The following is a 13,999-nucleotide window of genomic DNA, read 5'->3' as shown; positions in this document are numbered from 1 at the left end:
AATCTTAGTAATCTTTTACAAAAATCTTCTCCTCTGAAACTACTGGGCCAAATACTTCCAAACTTTAACTGAATGTTCCTTAGGGTATCTAGTTTGTAAATTGTATCCCAAGTTATGATCTATCAACAAACATGGTCGCCATTGCTAAAAATAGAACATAGGGGTCAAATGCAGTTTTTGGCTTATAACTCAAAAACCAAAGCATTTAGAGCAAATCTGACGTGGGTTATATTGTTTATCAGGTCAAGATCTATCTGCCCTGAAATTTTCAGATGAATCAGACAACCTGTTGTTGGGTTGCTGCCCCTGAATTGATAATTGAAAATAGGACGATCCAAAAAACATTTAAATAAATTGAAAAGCCAAAATAATCATTGATGAGAGATTTAACCAAAAGAATTAAGGTGAGCGATTCAGGCTCTTGAGAGTCTCTTGTTTGCAATGGGAAACAAATGAGTATAATAATGACAGAAAGATTCCAAGGTTTTGTAAAGTCACCAGATAATGAGCTGTTGGAGATGACAAGTGTACACCAGGACATTCTACTTTCTATTCTGCTGATTAGTACATTTACAGCCTGAATTAAGAGATTTTAAATAAGGTATTCATTGAATAACTAAACACATTTATTAAAAAAACAGTTAATGGCATGACACAGGTTATGTTCTTCTCATATATGTTATGATACTAAACCCCTAACAGGAAGGATTTTGTCTGATATTCATATGATGAAATCATAATCTTTCAATCAGTTTAATTGAAGTCTGGAGCTGGCATGTCAGTTAACTGCTATCTATAGTAGTCTGTTGTTATTTATGTATTATTGTCATTTTGTTTATTTTCTTTGGTTACATCTTCTGACATCAGACTCGGACTTCTCTTGAACTGAATTTTAATGTGTGTATTGTTATGCGTTTACTTTTCTACATTTGCTAGAGGTATAGGGGAGGGTTAAGATCTCATAAACATGTTTAACCCCGCCACATTTTTGTGCCTGACCCAAGTCAGGAGCCTTTGGCCTTTGTTAGTCTTGTATTATTTTAATTTTAGTTTCTTGTTTACAATTTGGAGTTTAGTATGGCGTTCATTATCCCAGAACTAGTATATATTTGTTTAGGGGCCAGCTGAAGGACGCCTCTGGGTGCGGGAATTTCTCGCTACATTGAAGACCTGTTGGTGATCTTCTGCTGTTGTTTTTTCTATGGTCGGGTTGTTGTCTCTTTGAAACATTCCCCATTTCCATTCTCAATTTTAATATATTGAAAAGTACCATTTACAAATAGGAAAGTAAGTCTGCATGGAATATAATGACATCCTTGTAACATGTACCAACAGAAAAGGGTAGAAAGAGTTTGTTATAATAATTTTAGTAATTGTTATAGCTAAACAATTTTTTTTGCACCAGTTGGGTTGCCTTTGAATTTCTTAATGGATCTTTAGAACATTTTCAGTCCCATTCAATTGATTTTAAAATGCATTTTTATGTTTTGCAGTTAAACCTTTGTCATATACTAGGGGAGGGTTGGCACACTCCTCCCACAAACATTGCCAGATTCAGTATGTGCCTGTCCTTCAGTGGTTGTTATTTGTTGCTGTTTAAAGTATTTGTTTTGTACATAAATCAGGCTGTTGATTTTCTTGTTCAACTTGTATTACTTTTGCGTGTTTGCTCATTGTTGAGGGCCAAATGTTGACCTATAGTTGCTAACTTTCTACATCATTTAGTCTCTGGTGGTAGTCATGGAATAGCCAATAATGACACATCTTCTAACTTCCATAACATTAGAATGAAATTTCTTTGGAAAAAAGGATTCCTGGATGCTTAATTGAAGACTACAAATGAATTGCAATCTTACTTTCTAGAAGCTCATTCTGAAAGCCCAAACCTGTTTTTGTAATAACACTTTAATATATTAAAATGTATCCTTTGTTGGGAAGTTTACTGGTATAAATACTGGTTAGCTGCAGTGCAATGTAAAGGTGAAAAGTAGAATAGAAAACAATGTGTAACTTTGAATTTACAAACATTTCCTGCTTTATAATCAGCATGATTGAGAGTATGTTGGAAGACAAAATACCGTTGATAATAAAAAAAACAAATTTCATCTTTTAAAGCAACAGAGGATAAAACCTAACAATTGTTGACTTCATTGTCTCAAATCAGTTCTACTTTCCAAAAATGGGATAAGATAAGCAACAAAAACTCAAGATTCCAGGCCTCACGGTCATAAAACTTTCGAGCATGTTTTTTTGTACTCAGACTCGAAAATCAACCAATCAAATTGCTGGATTTCATGTTTCGAGCATGATTTTTGTGCTCCGAGCACTGAGCAAAGTTTTATGCCTTCAAGGCCAGGGCTATATTATAGAAAAACAAAGGATACAATATATCCATCAATGTCACAAGATCAGTACATGCACAGCTAAATACCCCACTCACTGCCAGTTTTTGAAGACCACTAGCATCGGTTTAAGGGGAATTCTTTGCAAACTGAGATAATTTAGGTGGTCTTTTAGGGTAAAGATTAAATGAAATGCAATCAAATTCATATGGCACCAAAATCAAATATAAATCATCCAAGGTTGATCACTACTTTGGAGATACAAAAATAGTGCATTGATCATAACATTCTAAACATCCTATCAATGAACATTTCCAGAAATTTATCAATGAAATTACTCAGATATTCAAGTTCCAAAATGATATTATACTTGTGAAGATAATTATATAACTTGTGCAAGGGTCAGGAAACTAGTACATGTTCTCAAAATATCAATGATGCCATTGTTAAAACAATCTTTAAATTGGAGTTATTTTCCTTTGTCCATAATTGTAGTTGAATAAACTACAACCAGTGCTTTATCATGTTTATACAATGCAATGTTTAATTTTTCTTCCCCTTACCACTGATAAATTAACGCAATCTTTATCATTCAGTGATTACAAGCACTTTGATTATGATGTAACACCACCAAATTGTGCCAGGTCAAAACAAAAAAATTCCCCACTTAATTGTAAATATCAAAATGTGTAGAATATATTTTGGTCATTTAGGTATCGAATGAATGAATGCATTTTAAATTGAGGGCATATATTGCCTGTTTCTCAGATATGAAGTACCTGGTTTGGTATAGCCAAAGTTCCAGTAACCAGTACAGTCCATGTAAATTAAAAGGGTTGGTCAAGAATAGGTGATGTGCACTTTACTGAAATTTTAATACAAAACCTGGCCTACAATTGCAAGAATGATGTGGCATGCACACATAAGAGAAATTATCTCAAAAACAAATAAACCACAACTTTAACTAGATGTGTCAAAGCAACAGGAATGGCCCTGTCCCAAAAAGTTGAAAAATCTGCAAATTTTGATAACACATGTGGACAAAACATGATGGTAGTCTCACATTGATGTGTTCATAATTATAAATTAACTGTTAACAAAACTCAGCTCAAAATGTGGAGGCCTATAGAAAAAAAGTCTGTATAACTGTGATTTTTAACAATTTTCAAAGTTGTAAACCCTTAATTTTGGCAAAAGTTAATGCAGAGGAACAAAACTTAAACGATCTGTAACTCATCATGAGTAACTCGCATACCAAAAATCAGCCCAATATCTGAAAGTGTTTAGAAAAAAATTCTGTATAACTGTTATTTTCACCAATTTATCAAAGTCCAAAGCCTGTAATTTTGGCAAAAATTAGCGAAGCGGAACAAAACTTAAACTTGCCCTGTATCTCATCATGGTTACCTCACATACCAAAAATCAGCCCAATATCTGAAAGCGTGTAGAAAAAAAGTCTGTATAACTGTGATTTTCAACAATTTTCAAAGTTGTAAACCCTTAATTTTGGCAAAAATTAATGGAGAGGAACAAAACTTAAACTTGATCTGTAACTCATCATGGTTAACTCACATACCAAAAATCAGCCCAATATCTGAAGGGGTTTAGAAAAAAACTATGTATAACTGTGATTTTCAACAATTTATCAAAGTCCAAAGCCCGTAATTTCAGCAAAAATTAGCCGAGCAGAACGAAACTTAAACTTGATCTGTAACTCATCATGGTGAACTCACAAACCCAAAATCAGCCCAATATCTGAAGGTGTTTAGAAAAAAATTCTGTATAATGGTTTGTTGTGGAATTTCGGAAAGATGAAATTTCTGAAAGACGAACTTTCGGAATAGGGTAAAACTATATGGCACTAACAACTGCGTTGCGGGGCCATAAAAATACAGAAGAGCCTACACATAAAGCATAGGGAAACTTTCAGCACAGAGCGAGAACACATGGTTACATATAATGAGGGGAGTATTCCTATTGATTTTGAGGGCAACAAATCAAAAGTCATGGTCAAAGCTACATTAAAACTGAAATGAGTTCGAAAAGATGTTTCTGGGATTGTAACTACCTTGGATATATGGTTAAATATAATATTGATTTTGAATCATAGGTTATAAGACAATTGTATGCCAAGCTATTGCAATAAATCACATGGACCTTTAACCCTGAGCTAATAAGCCAGATATGATCAACAGAGATGATTTATTTTGTGTTATCCACCATTTTCTAACTTTGAAAATGCCTGTACCAAGTCAGGAATATGACAGCTGTTGTCCATTTGTTTGATGTGTTTTGTCATTTGATTTTGCCATGTGATCAGGGACTTTCCGATTGAATTTTCCTTGGAGTTCAGTATTTTTGTGATTTTAATATTTTAATAGAAATTTTAAAAGATAAAGGTACATTTTGCCAATGTATTAAAAACACAACACAAAATACTGGTACTTAAACTGAATTCAACAATTTATTATTCAACATAGTTTTCAGAAACATAACAAATATACTGTAAATTCAGAAATTATTGCATGCATTTATCATTCCAATTTTGTTGTTTTTGACTATAATCTGATTTTAATTTTTGCGATATACAGAAAAACCCTGTTTAAATCTTATAATTTGTTTTAATAGAGAGTTTGATTTATTGCAATTACAACCCTGTCAAATGTTTTCACAATAATAAAAACATTGCAATAATTTCTGAATTTGCAGTTAATAAAACTTGGAGAATAAAAATCAACAGCATTAAACCTTTCTTTGGTTCTAAAAATCTTCATCACATGTCATGAACAAAAAAACAGTCATATACATTTTTTCATCAGTTTTACACAACTCAATTTTTTCTTATTTCAGATATTTCATTTTGGTTTTCTCACTTCCAATGCAGAAAGAAAAAAATTGACACTTAGAACATTAACAATCTGAATGCAAAGTTGGGTTTTGCTTCATTCTATGCGCATTGCATATTAAAATTAGATAGCAAGATTTTCAATGTTACAAAATGGATGCAAGTCTTGGAAAATAAAGTGATACATTTTTTAAAGAATATAGTCATGGCCATACACTATCTAAACAAATAAAGGGTGTCTAATTATGGCTTGCATTTACTTTTATTACTAATTATATGACCAGAAAAAAGTATCTGTGTTAAAATTAGAACAAATGTGATTTTTTTTTATAATTACATATTATTCATCACATTGTGAATTATAAAACGCTTAAAAATCTTTAATTCTTAATTTTACAAGTATTTACAGATGAACCTTACAAACATATTTAAAGCATAATCTGAAATACTGTTACAACATTTCTATGACATATCTTCAACTTTTTACAGATAAATATTCATCTATTCATAGGAGAATATTCAATAGGTTAATTGTGAAAGTAAATATCCATGATTACTGTCATCAACAGAATATTGTCTGTAAATTTCTCTTCATATGATACAATTCTTCTTTTTGCTGAAATAAAGATTGGACATTATCAAGTTCAGCAATGATATAAAAAGTGCAATTCCTTTTACCAATAAATTGAAGTTTTTTTCTTCAATTTATGGACAGACAAAGTGATTCTTGTATAACTCTGAACTTTGTTGGAGTTGACATAAAACACAATTGATTAAATTCATTGGCCATACAGTCATTTAAAGGTTGTTTCCTTTCTACAAAATTGTAATTTTTAATTTAGTATTTACAAAGGAAACAGTTACTACCACATATAAGACACAACTATGTTCTCTAAAAATTTGTATACTTTTCTCCTTTTCTCAATTTTAGAAATTAAATATAACATACCGATTCTAACAAAAGCTTCTTCTGCAATGAAGACAGATCTTCTCTTAATTTTGATTTTACCATCACCTAAAATCCAAGAAACAAATTGACATGTGAATTTATTGATCTGTTTTAGTTCATAACCATTTACAATTGGATATAAAACTAGAGGCTCTAAAGAGCCTGTGTCGCTCACCTTGGTCTATGTGCATATTAAACAAAGGACACAAATGGATTCATGACAAAATTGTATTTTGGTGATGGTGATGTGTTTGAAGTTCTTACTTTACTGAACATTCTTGCTTCTTACAATTATATCTATAATGAACTTTGCCCATTAGTAACAGAGAAAAATATTTGGTAAAAATTTACATAAATTTACCAAATTAATGAAAATTGTTAAAAATTGACTATAAAGGGCAATAACTCCTAAAGGGGTCAACTGACCATTTCGGTCATGTTGACTTACTTGTAAATCTAACTTTGCCGAACATTATTGCTGTTTACAGTTTATCTCTATCTATAATAATATTCAAGATAATAACCAAAAACAGCAAAATTTCCTCAAAATGACCAATTCAGGGGCAGCAACCCAACAACGGGTTGACTGATTCATCTGAAAATTTCAGGGCAGATAGATCTTGACCTGATAAACATATTAACTCCATGTCAGATTTCCTCTAAATGTTTTGGTTTTTGAGTTATAAGCCAAAAACTGCATTTTACCCCTATGTTCTATTTTTAGCCGTGGTGGCCATCTTGGTTGGTTGACCGGGTCACGCCACACATTTTTTAAACTAGATACCCCAAAGATGATTGTGGCCAACTCTGGTTTAATTTGGCCCATTAGTTTCAGAGGAGAAGAGTTTTGTAAAAGATTACTTAGATTTATGAAAAATGGTTAAAAATTCACTATAAAGGGCAATAACTCCTTAAGGGGTCAACTGACCATTTCGGTCATGTTGACTTATTTGTAAATCTAACTTTGCTGAACATTATTGCTGTTTACAGTTTATCTCTATCTATAATAATATTCAAGATAATAACCAAAAACGGCAAAATTTCCTCAAAATTACCAATTCAGGGGCAGCAACCCAACAACAGGTTGACCGATTCATCTGAAAATTTCAGGGCAGATAGATCTTGACCTGATAAACATTTTTACCCCAATCAGATTTGCTCTAAATGCTTTGGTTTTTGAGTTATAAGCCAAAAACTGCATTTTACCCCTATGTTCTATTTTTAGCCGTGGCGGCCATCTTGGTTGGTTGACCGGGTCACGCCACACATTTTTTAAACTAGATACCCCAAAGATGATTGTGGTTAAGTTTGGATTAATTTGGCCCAGTAGTTTCAGAGGAGAAGAGTTTTGTAAAAGATTACTTAGATTTATGAAAAATGGTTAAAAATTGACTATAAAGGGCAATAACTCCTAAAGGGGTCAACTGACCATTTCGGTCATGTTGACTTACTTGTAAATCTAACTTTGCCGAACATTATTGCTGTTTACAGTTTATCTCTATCTATAATAATATTCAAGATAATAACCAAAAACAGCAAAATTTCCTCAAAATGACCAATTCAGGGGCAGCAACCCAACAACGGGTTGACCGATTCATCTGAAAATTTCAGGGCAGATAGATCTTGACCTGATAAACATATTTACCCCATGTCAGATTTCCTCTAAATGCTTTGGTTTTTGAGTTATAAGCCAAAAACTGCATTTTACCCCTATGTTCTATTTTTAGCCGTGGCGGCCATCTTGGTTGGTTGGCAAAGTCACGCCACTCATTTTTTTTAAAACTAGATACCCCAATGATGATTGTGGCAAAGTTTGGTTAAATTTGGCCTAGTAGTTTCAGAGGAGAAGAGTTTTGTAAAAGATTACTTAGATTTATGAAAAATGGTTAAAAATTGACTATAAAGGGCAATAACTCCTAAAGGGGTCAACTAACCATTTCGGTCATGTTGACTTACTTGTAAATCTAACTTTGCCGAACATTATTGCTGTTTACAGTTTATCTCTATCTATAATAATATTCAAGATAATAACCAAAAACAGCAAAATTTCCTCAAAATGACCAATTCAGGGGCAGCAACCCAACAACAGGTTGACTGATTCATCTGAAAATTTCAGGGCAGATAGATCTTGACCTGATAAACATATTTACCCCATGTCAGATTTCCTCTAAATGCTTTGGTTTTTGAGTTATAAGCCAAAAACTGCATTTTACCCCTATGTTCTATTTTTAGCCGTGGCGGCCATCTTGGTTGGTTGACCGGGTCACGCCACACATTTTTTAAACTAGATACCCCAATGATGATTGTGGCCAAGTTTGGTTCAATTTGGCCCATTAGTTTCAGAGGAGAAGATTTTTGTAAAAGTTAACGACGACGGACGACGCCGGACGCCGCCGGACGCCGGACGCAAAGTGATGGGAAAAGCTCACTTGGCCCTTCGGGCCAGGTGAGCTAAAAAACTCATGAGCAGAACACACATGGTGTGTCCCTTCCCTGTTTGTAAAGATATAATTCAGCAAGTTTAGGAACATGGAAACCAAACAACATTTGAAATTTAGCGCATTTAAGAAGATTATTCTAATGTCACTCACTGCTGATGCACATATTTTATTTGATCAAGGGCAAATACTGCAAACAAAATTGTTATGGTTCTTTTTCATAAATATCCTAGGCATGAGATAACTAACATTGTTTTCTTGATAATTTGTATTTGCAACATGCATAATTCCTATAAAAATAGTTGATTGACACAGATTTATAAACTCATTTTATATTAGGTCAATGACAACTAGCAAGGTTATGATGGACTTCTTTTCCTCCTAGGAAAACTGTTGTTTATAACAGCTAAAAGGGAGTCATTTTCGGCAAATTTCGGCAGAAGAAGATTTAAGAGAAACAGGTATAACAATTCCTGAGCATTAAATATTGCTTGATATCAATTCATTATTTTAAGTTTTGTTTATCATAGCGACATTAAACAAGAATGTGTCCATAGTACATGGATGCCCCACTCGCACTATCATTGTCTATGTTTAGTGAACCCTTAAATAGGGGTAAAAACTATAATTTGGCATTTAAATTAGAAAGATCATATCATAGAAACCATGCATGTATACTAAGTTTCAAGTTGATTGGACTTCAACTTCATCAAAAACTACCTTGACCAAAAACTTTAACCTGAAATTTGCACTATCATTTTCTATGTTCAGTGAACCGTAAAATTGAGGTTAAAACTCTAATTTGGCATTTAAATTAAAAAGATCATATCATAGGGAACATGTACACTAAGTTTCAAGTTCATTGGACTTCAACTTCATCAAAAACTACCTTGACCAAAAACTTTAACCTGAAATTTGCACTATCATTTTTCTATGTTCAGTGAACCGTGAAATTGGGGTTAAAACTCTAATTTGGCATTAAAATTAGAAAGATCATATCATAGGAAACATGTATACTAAGTTTCAAGTTGATTGGATTTCAACTTCATCAAAAACTACCTTGACCAAAAACTTTAATCTGAAATTTGCACTATCATTTTCTATGTTCAGCGAACCGTGAAATTTGGGTTAAAACTCTAATTTGGCATTAAAATTAGAAAGGTCATATCATATAGGACACATGTGTACTAAGTTTCAAGCTGATTGGACTTCAACTTCATCAAAAACTACCTTGACCAAAAACTTTAACCTGAACGAACGGACGGACGCACAGACCAGAAAACATAATGCCCCTTTACTATCATAAGTGGGGCATAAAAACTTGAGTTAATAAGAAGAGATGTCCACATCTCCCTCTACCAAACCTTAAACTATAAATAATTCACATTATTTAGCAGCTTAATCTTTCAATATGGTACAAACAATACACATAAAACTGACTGTCAGGATACAACTTACATGTTGATGTGTTGACTGATTCTCTACTTCCTTCATTTCTTCTTCAAGATCTTGTTGTGCCTCACATAGATTGGACAATCTGTAGAAGAAACAAGATTAAAGAACAATACATGTTAGTTGATCGATGAATGACAAAGTGACTAGGTGATGGTTGAATGTTACAAAATAAGTCATTACTTAATAGACAACTTTCGAGTTCGATGCATTTCCGTCAAAAACTGAACATCACTTGTGTGTTTAGGGGCCTCGTCACTTCCATTCCCATGTTGAGCAAGTGGTTGGAAAACTATGATGCTATATTGCACGAATTATTTTCGGCAAATTGAATTCTAATAATTGACAATCAGCACTTGTGTCATTAGGGAATTGTGATAAGTACTTACAGAATAAAAATTATTGCTGGTTTATCCTGCACCATGATGATCAGTAAGATGCTTGATGAACGTTAATAGTGCAGGGATACAGGCAATCCCCTCTATCTGGTAAATGATGTCACAAAGGTGTGCATAATTGATGAGTTTTTCCCGGTAATGGATGAACTGGAAAGTGGTCTAGAACCAGGGAACTCAATTTTGATAATAATAAAACAAGTCCAAAGCCCCAACACAGGCTCTATTCCAAAGACAGCTTATATTATCATCATAAAACAATTTATTATTGAGTTCAAGATATCCAAGATCATAACTCTAGAAATCTAATTGCTACACCAGCAAAAATTAAACTTGTTGTGCATTCCATTGCAGCAGTAAGATTGGAAAGTTGTATGATCATATCTGAAGTACCATGTAGGGAACGGAAGTTGTAACAGTGGAAATCAAACTACAGCTGTGTTTCCAAGCATGTAGTATCAATGCAAGGGCCTATACAAGAGAAAAATATTTATCGCCAATAAACTTTTTTCCAAAGGAATACAGAGAGTAACTTTATGCTCCAACAAATATTTAATAGTACATAAAAGTTGAATATTTCTGTTAAAGTTTACGGTACTAAAAGATTATAACTGAACCAAAACAATTTGTGTATGTTAATAGTTTCCCCAGAAGGTTAACATTCACAGAATTTTTTTAACTTATACTATATCATTTGACATGTTTCAATGGTCAAAATATGTAAAATTTTGTAAAATAGAGTTATGAAATACCTTTTCTCTTGTTCTGTTCTAAACTGGTGGAGATGCTTCATTTGTTGTTTGAACAATGTCTGAAATGAGAGTCATTTTTAAGAAAATCAAAATTCTCCCACATGAAAAATTAGGATAAATCATTATTAACAAATTTATGAAAAAAATGATAATTAAAACAAGAGCTGCCCAATGAAAAAAAATAATACAGGCTTTAAAATTGCTGCTGTGAAATTTAGTACTGAGACAATGATTAACAAGAGGCTGTCACAACGACAGCAAACACGATTTATTAACATTTATTTGTATCCTGCCAATATCACAAGAACCATAACTGATGAACGGTGAAAGTGAAAATAGTCAATATCAAATTTGACCTCCATTTTGTCATCAGTATCAACATATTAAAATTTGAAAAGCTTAGGTTGAATGGTTCATGAGCACTGTGCTTAAACGGCTGTGGGTAACTTAAGTTACCCACAGCCCAAGATGGAGCCGCCTTGCGTCGGTTAGATACTTTTCTTCTATAGAATAACAATACCACGAATGCATCAATTAAACAACTGAATTTAAAAGTTGTATTAATCGTTTAGGGAAACCCTTAAACTGGAAAGGTGATTAAATTCTACAAAATAAACGATCACAGCACGATTTTAAAAAACACTTAGGCTGTCCGTAACTTCAAAACAACTTGTCCGTAACTTTTTTCATCATACCAATAGAGATGTCCGTAACTTTCAAAGAATCGACATACGCGGATGTAATGTTTAAACTGATGATAGAGATTGCATCGAATACATATTCACAAAACGAAGTAGATGTCTAGTATGATATAATTCATTGTATCGATGGAACTTCAAGGCAAAATTGGGAAAAATATGAAAAAAATCACGATAAATCCGCAAAACTCGGGTCTCATTTTGTATAACGACGGGGTACCCGAATCGCCTAGTTCGGAGGGTTGTTTCCGATCATAGCAGATAAACTGTTGAAACATCATTGTTCGTTTTTATTTTTGAACAAGTAGACTACACAAGTATTTTTTACACATACATGTAGCATGTATACACTTACTGATTTTCTGCCAGCAACGACAAGGGTATCGTGAATCCGGGATTTTGGAGGGGAACCCAAATTGCCCAGGCATGCAGTGGATAGACTATACGAGACTTAAGTGCACAAACTTTTCCCGTCTTTTTGAAAAAGCCAAAAACACTTTTCTCTCATCCCCACAAAAACAAATCCCATCAGCATTGACAGTAAAATAAAAGGGGTGTCAATCTGGACACACTGGGACGTTGCGCACGGCGATATTGCGGCACCCTGGCCAAGATTTACAGTAAATGGGAAAACTTCAAAAAGGACATTTTGTATAAATGAATAAACCTAGTTTTACAGCTAGCTGCATATTTCATTTGTATGCAAGTTGCATTAAATCTCATTAAACTGAATAAAACTAAAAGACACAATAGGTAAAAGTCAGTGACAATAAAAGGAAAAGAGCAGTCAACATAGTGTAACAATTCGACATAGTATATAAAAATATAAATAACTACGTAGGACATCAGGGTAATTTAATTATAGTCTAACAACCCCTGATAACATACAAAGAGAGAAAAAAAACATACTAGGAAACATATTCAAAAAATCATAACACTATAACTAACTGGTGGGATGTATAAATACCGAGCCGCGTCAAAGAGTATTCATCAAAATACACATAGAAAGAAACAGAGGTGAAGGTAAATCGCAAACATATGATTAAACTCAAAACATTAAAGAGTATGGAAAATCCTTGGTCTGACAAGCGAAAAACGTCGATAAGACGCACATCAGTAAATAAAAGTTCAAACCATAACCAGGATGGAGTACCACAATTCAAACCCCATATAAAACTTCTGTGGTGTAAGTATGATGCGTTAATAAAATCACATTTGGTGGTGAATGAGTAGTATAAACGGCCGCGAAGGTTACAAATATGATGTTAATTGTCTTATAATTGTTGAAATTATAATTCTTAAAATTTTAAATCAAAAGTTACCCACATCTAAAAATAAAGTTACGGACAGTCTGCTTAGTTTCGATAAAAAAGTTACGGACATCTTATGCATTTTTTAAAGTTGACCTTGCGCTTTAGTGAACTCTATATTAACAAATTCATGGTAATTGTTAGTCATTTTTTTATTCAATAATCCTATAAATATTTACATTCTGCATGAAAAACGTCGCAAAAGGTACATTTTGTATGAATTAAATATCAACGAGTTTAGAGTCCGCCATCTTTGGCTGTGGGTAACTTAAGTTACCCACAGCCGTTTAAGCACAGTGATGAGTAAATGCACGGACACGACTGGAAAAGCCATTTTTCAATCTTTCAAGAACCATAACTCCTGAACGGTAAAAGTCAAAATCGTCATTATTGCACTTGACCTCCATTTTGTCATCAGTAACAACATATTAAAAGGAGTATGTCCGGTAAGACCCCTTTTTGGCCCCAAAATATAGCAGTTTTACAAAATTGTTAAAATGTAAACTTTTAAATATATATTGGACAGTAGAATGCTTCTGCTACATAAATATTGGTTGTTTTTGGCAATACAATGCACATATATCGAGTACTTGCACCATTAAGTCACGCTAAATTACTGAAATCTTCACAATTCTATCATTTTAGCTAAATTTCAGACGGTTTTCGTGTAAAACGAAAGTGGCCGCATTCGTGTTCATCCTTAATATTGAAATGTAAGTTGTATTTTATGGTAATACATAACATATATAAAGATTTTGGATGAACACGGATGCGGCCACTTTCATTTTTGACAAAAACTATCTAAAAAGTGACAATTT

General features: G+C 33.2%; 1 protein-coding gene across 1 annotated transcript in view; it reads right to left on the bottom strand.

Moving 5' to 3' along the window:
• Window positions 1-4,786: 4,786 nt before the first annotated feature.
• LOC139501968 (repetitive organellar protein-like) overlaps window positions 4,787-13,999 on the bottom strand; it is a 103,487-nt gene continuing 94,274 nt past the window's right edge. Inside the window, exons 37-40 of the mRNA XM_071291281.1 lie at window positions 11,174-11,232; window positions 10,033-10,111; window positions 6,137-6,202; window positions 4,787-5,803 (exon numbers count right to left, since the gene is read on the bottom strand). Coding sequence (XP_071147382.1) covers window positions 5,750-5,803; window positions 6,137-6,202; window positions 10,033-10,111; window positions 11,174-11,232 — 258 coding nt within the window. The 3' untranslated portion in view covers window positions 4,787-5,749. The remainder of the gene's footprint in view (window positions 5,804-6,136; window positions 6,203-10,032; window positions 10,112-11,173; window positions 11,233-13,999) is intronic.

The sequence above is a fragment of the Mytilus edulis genome, chromosome 1 (genome assembly GCF_963676685.1).
Source record: "Mytilus edulis chromosome 1, xbMytEdul2.2, whole genome shotgun sequence".
Taxonomy (NCBI): Eukaryota; Metazoa; Mollusca; class Bivalvia; order Mytilida; family Mytilidae; genus Mytilus; species Mytilus edulis.
Note: the sequence above shows the minus strand (reverse complement) of the source record. Positions and strands in the feature narration are given on the sequence as shown.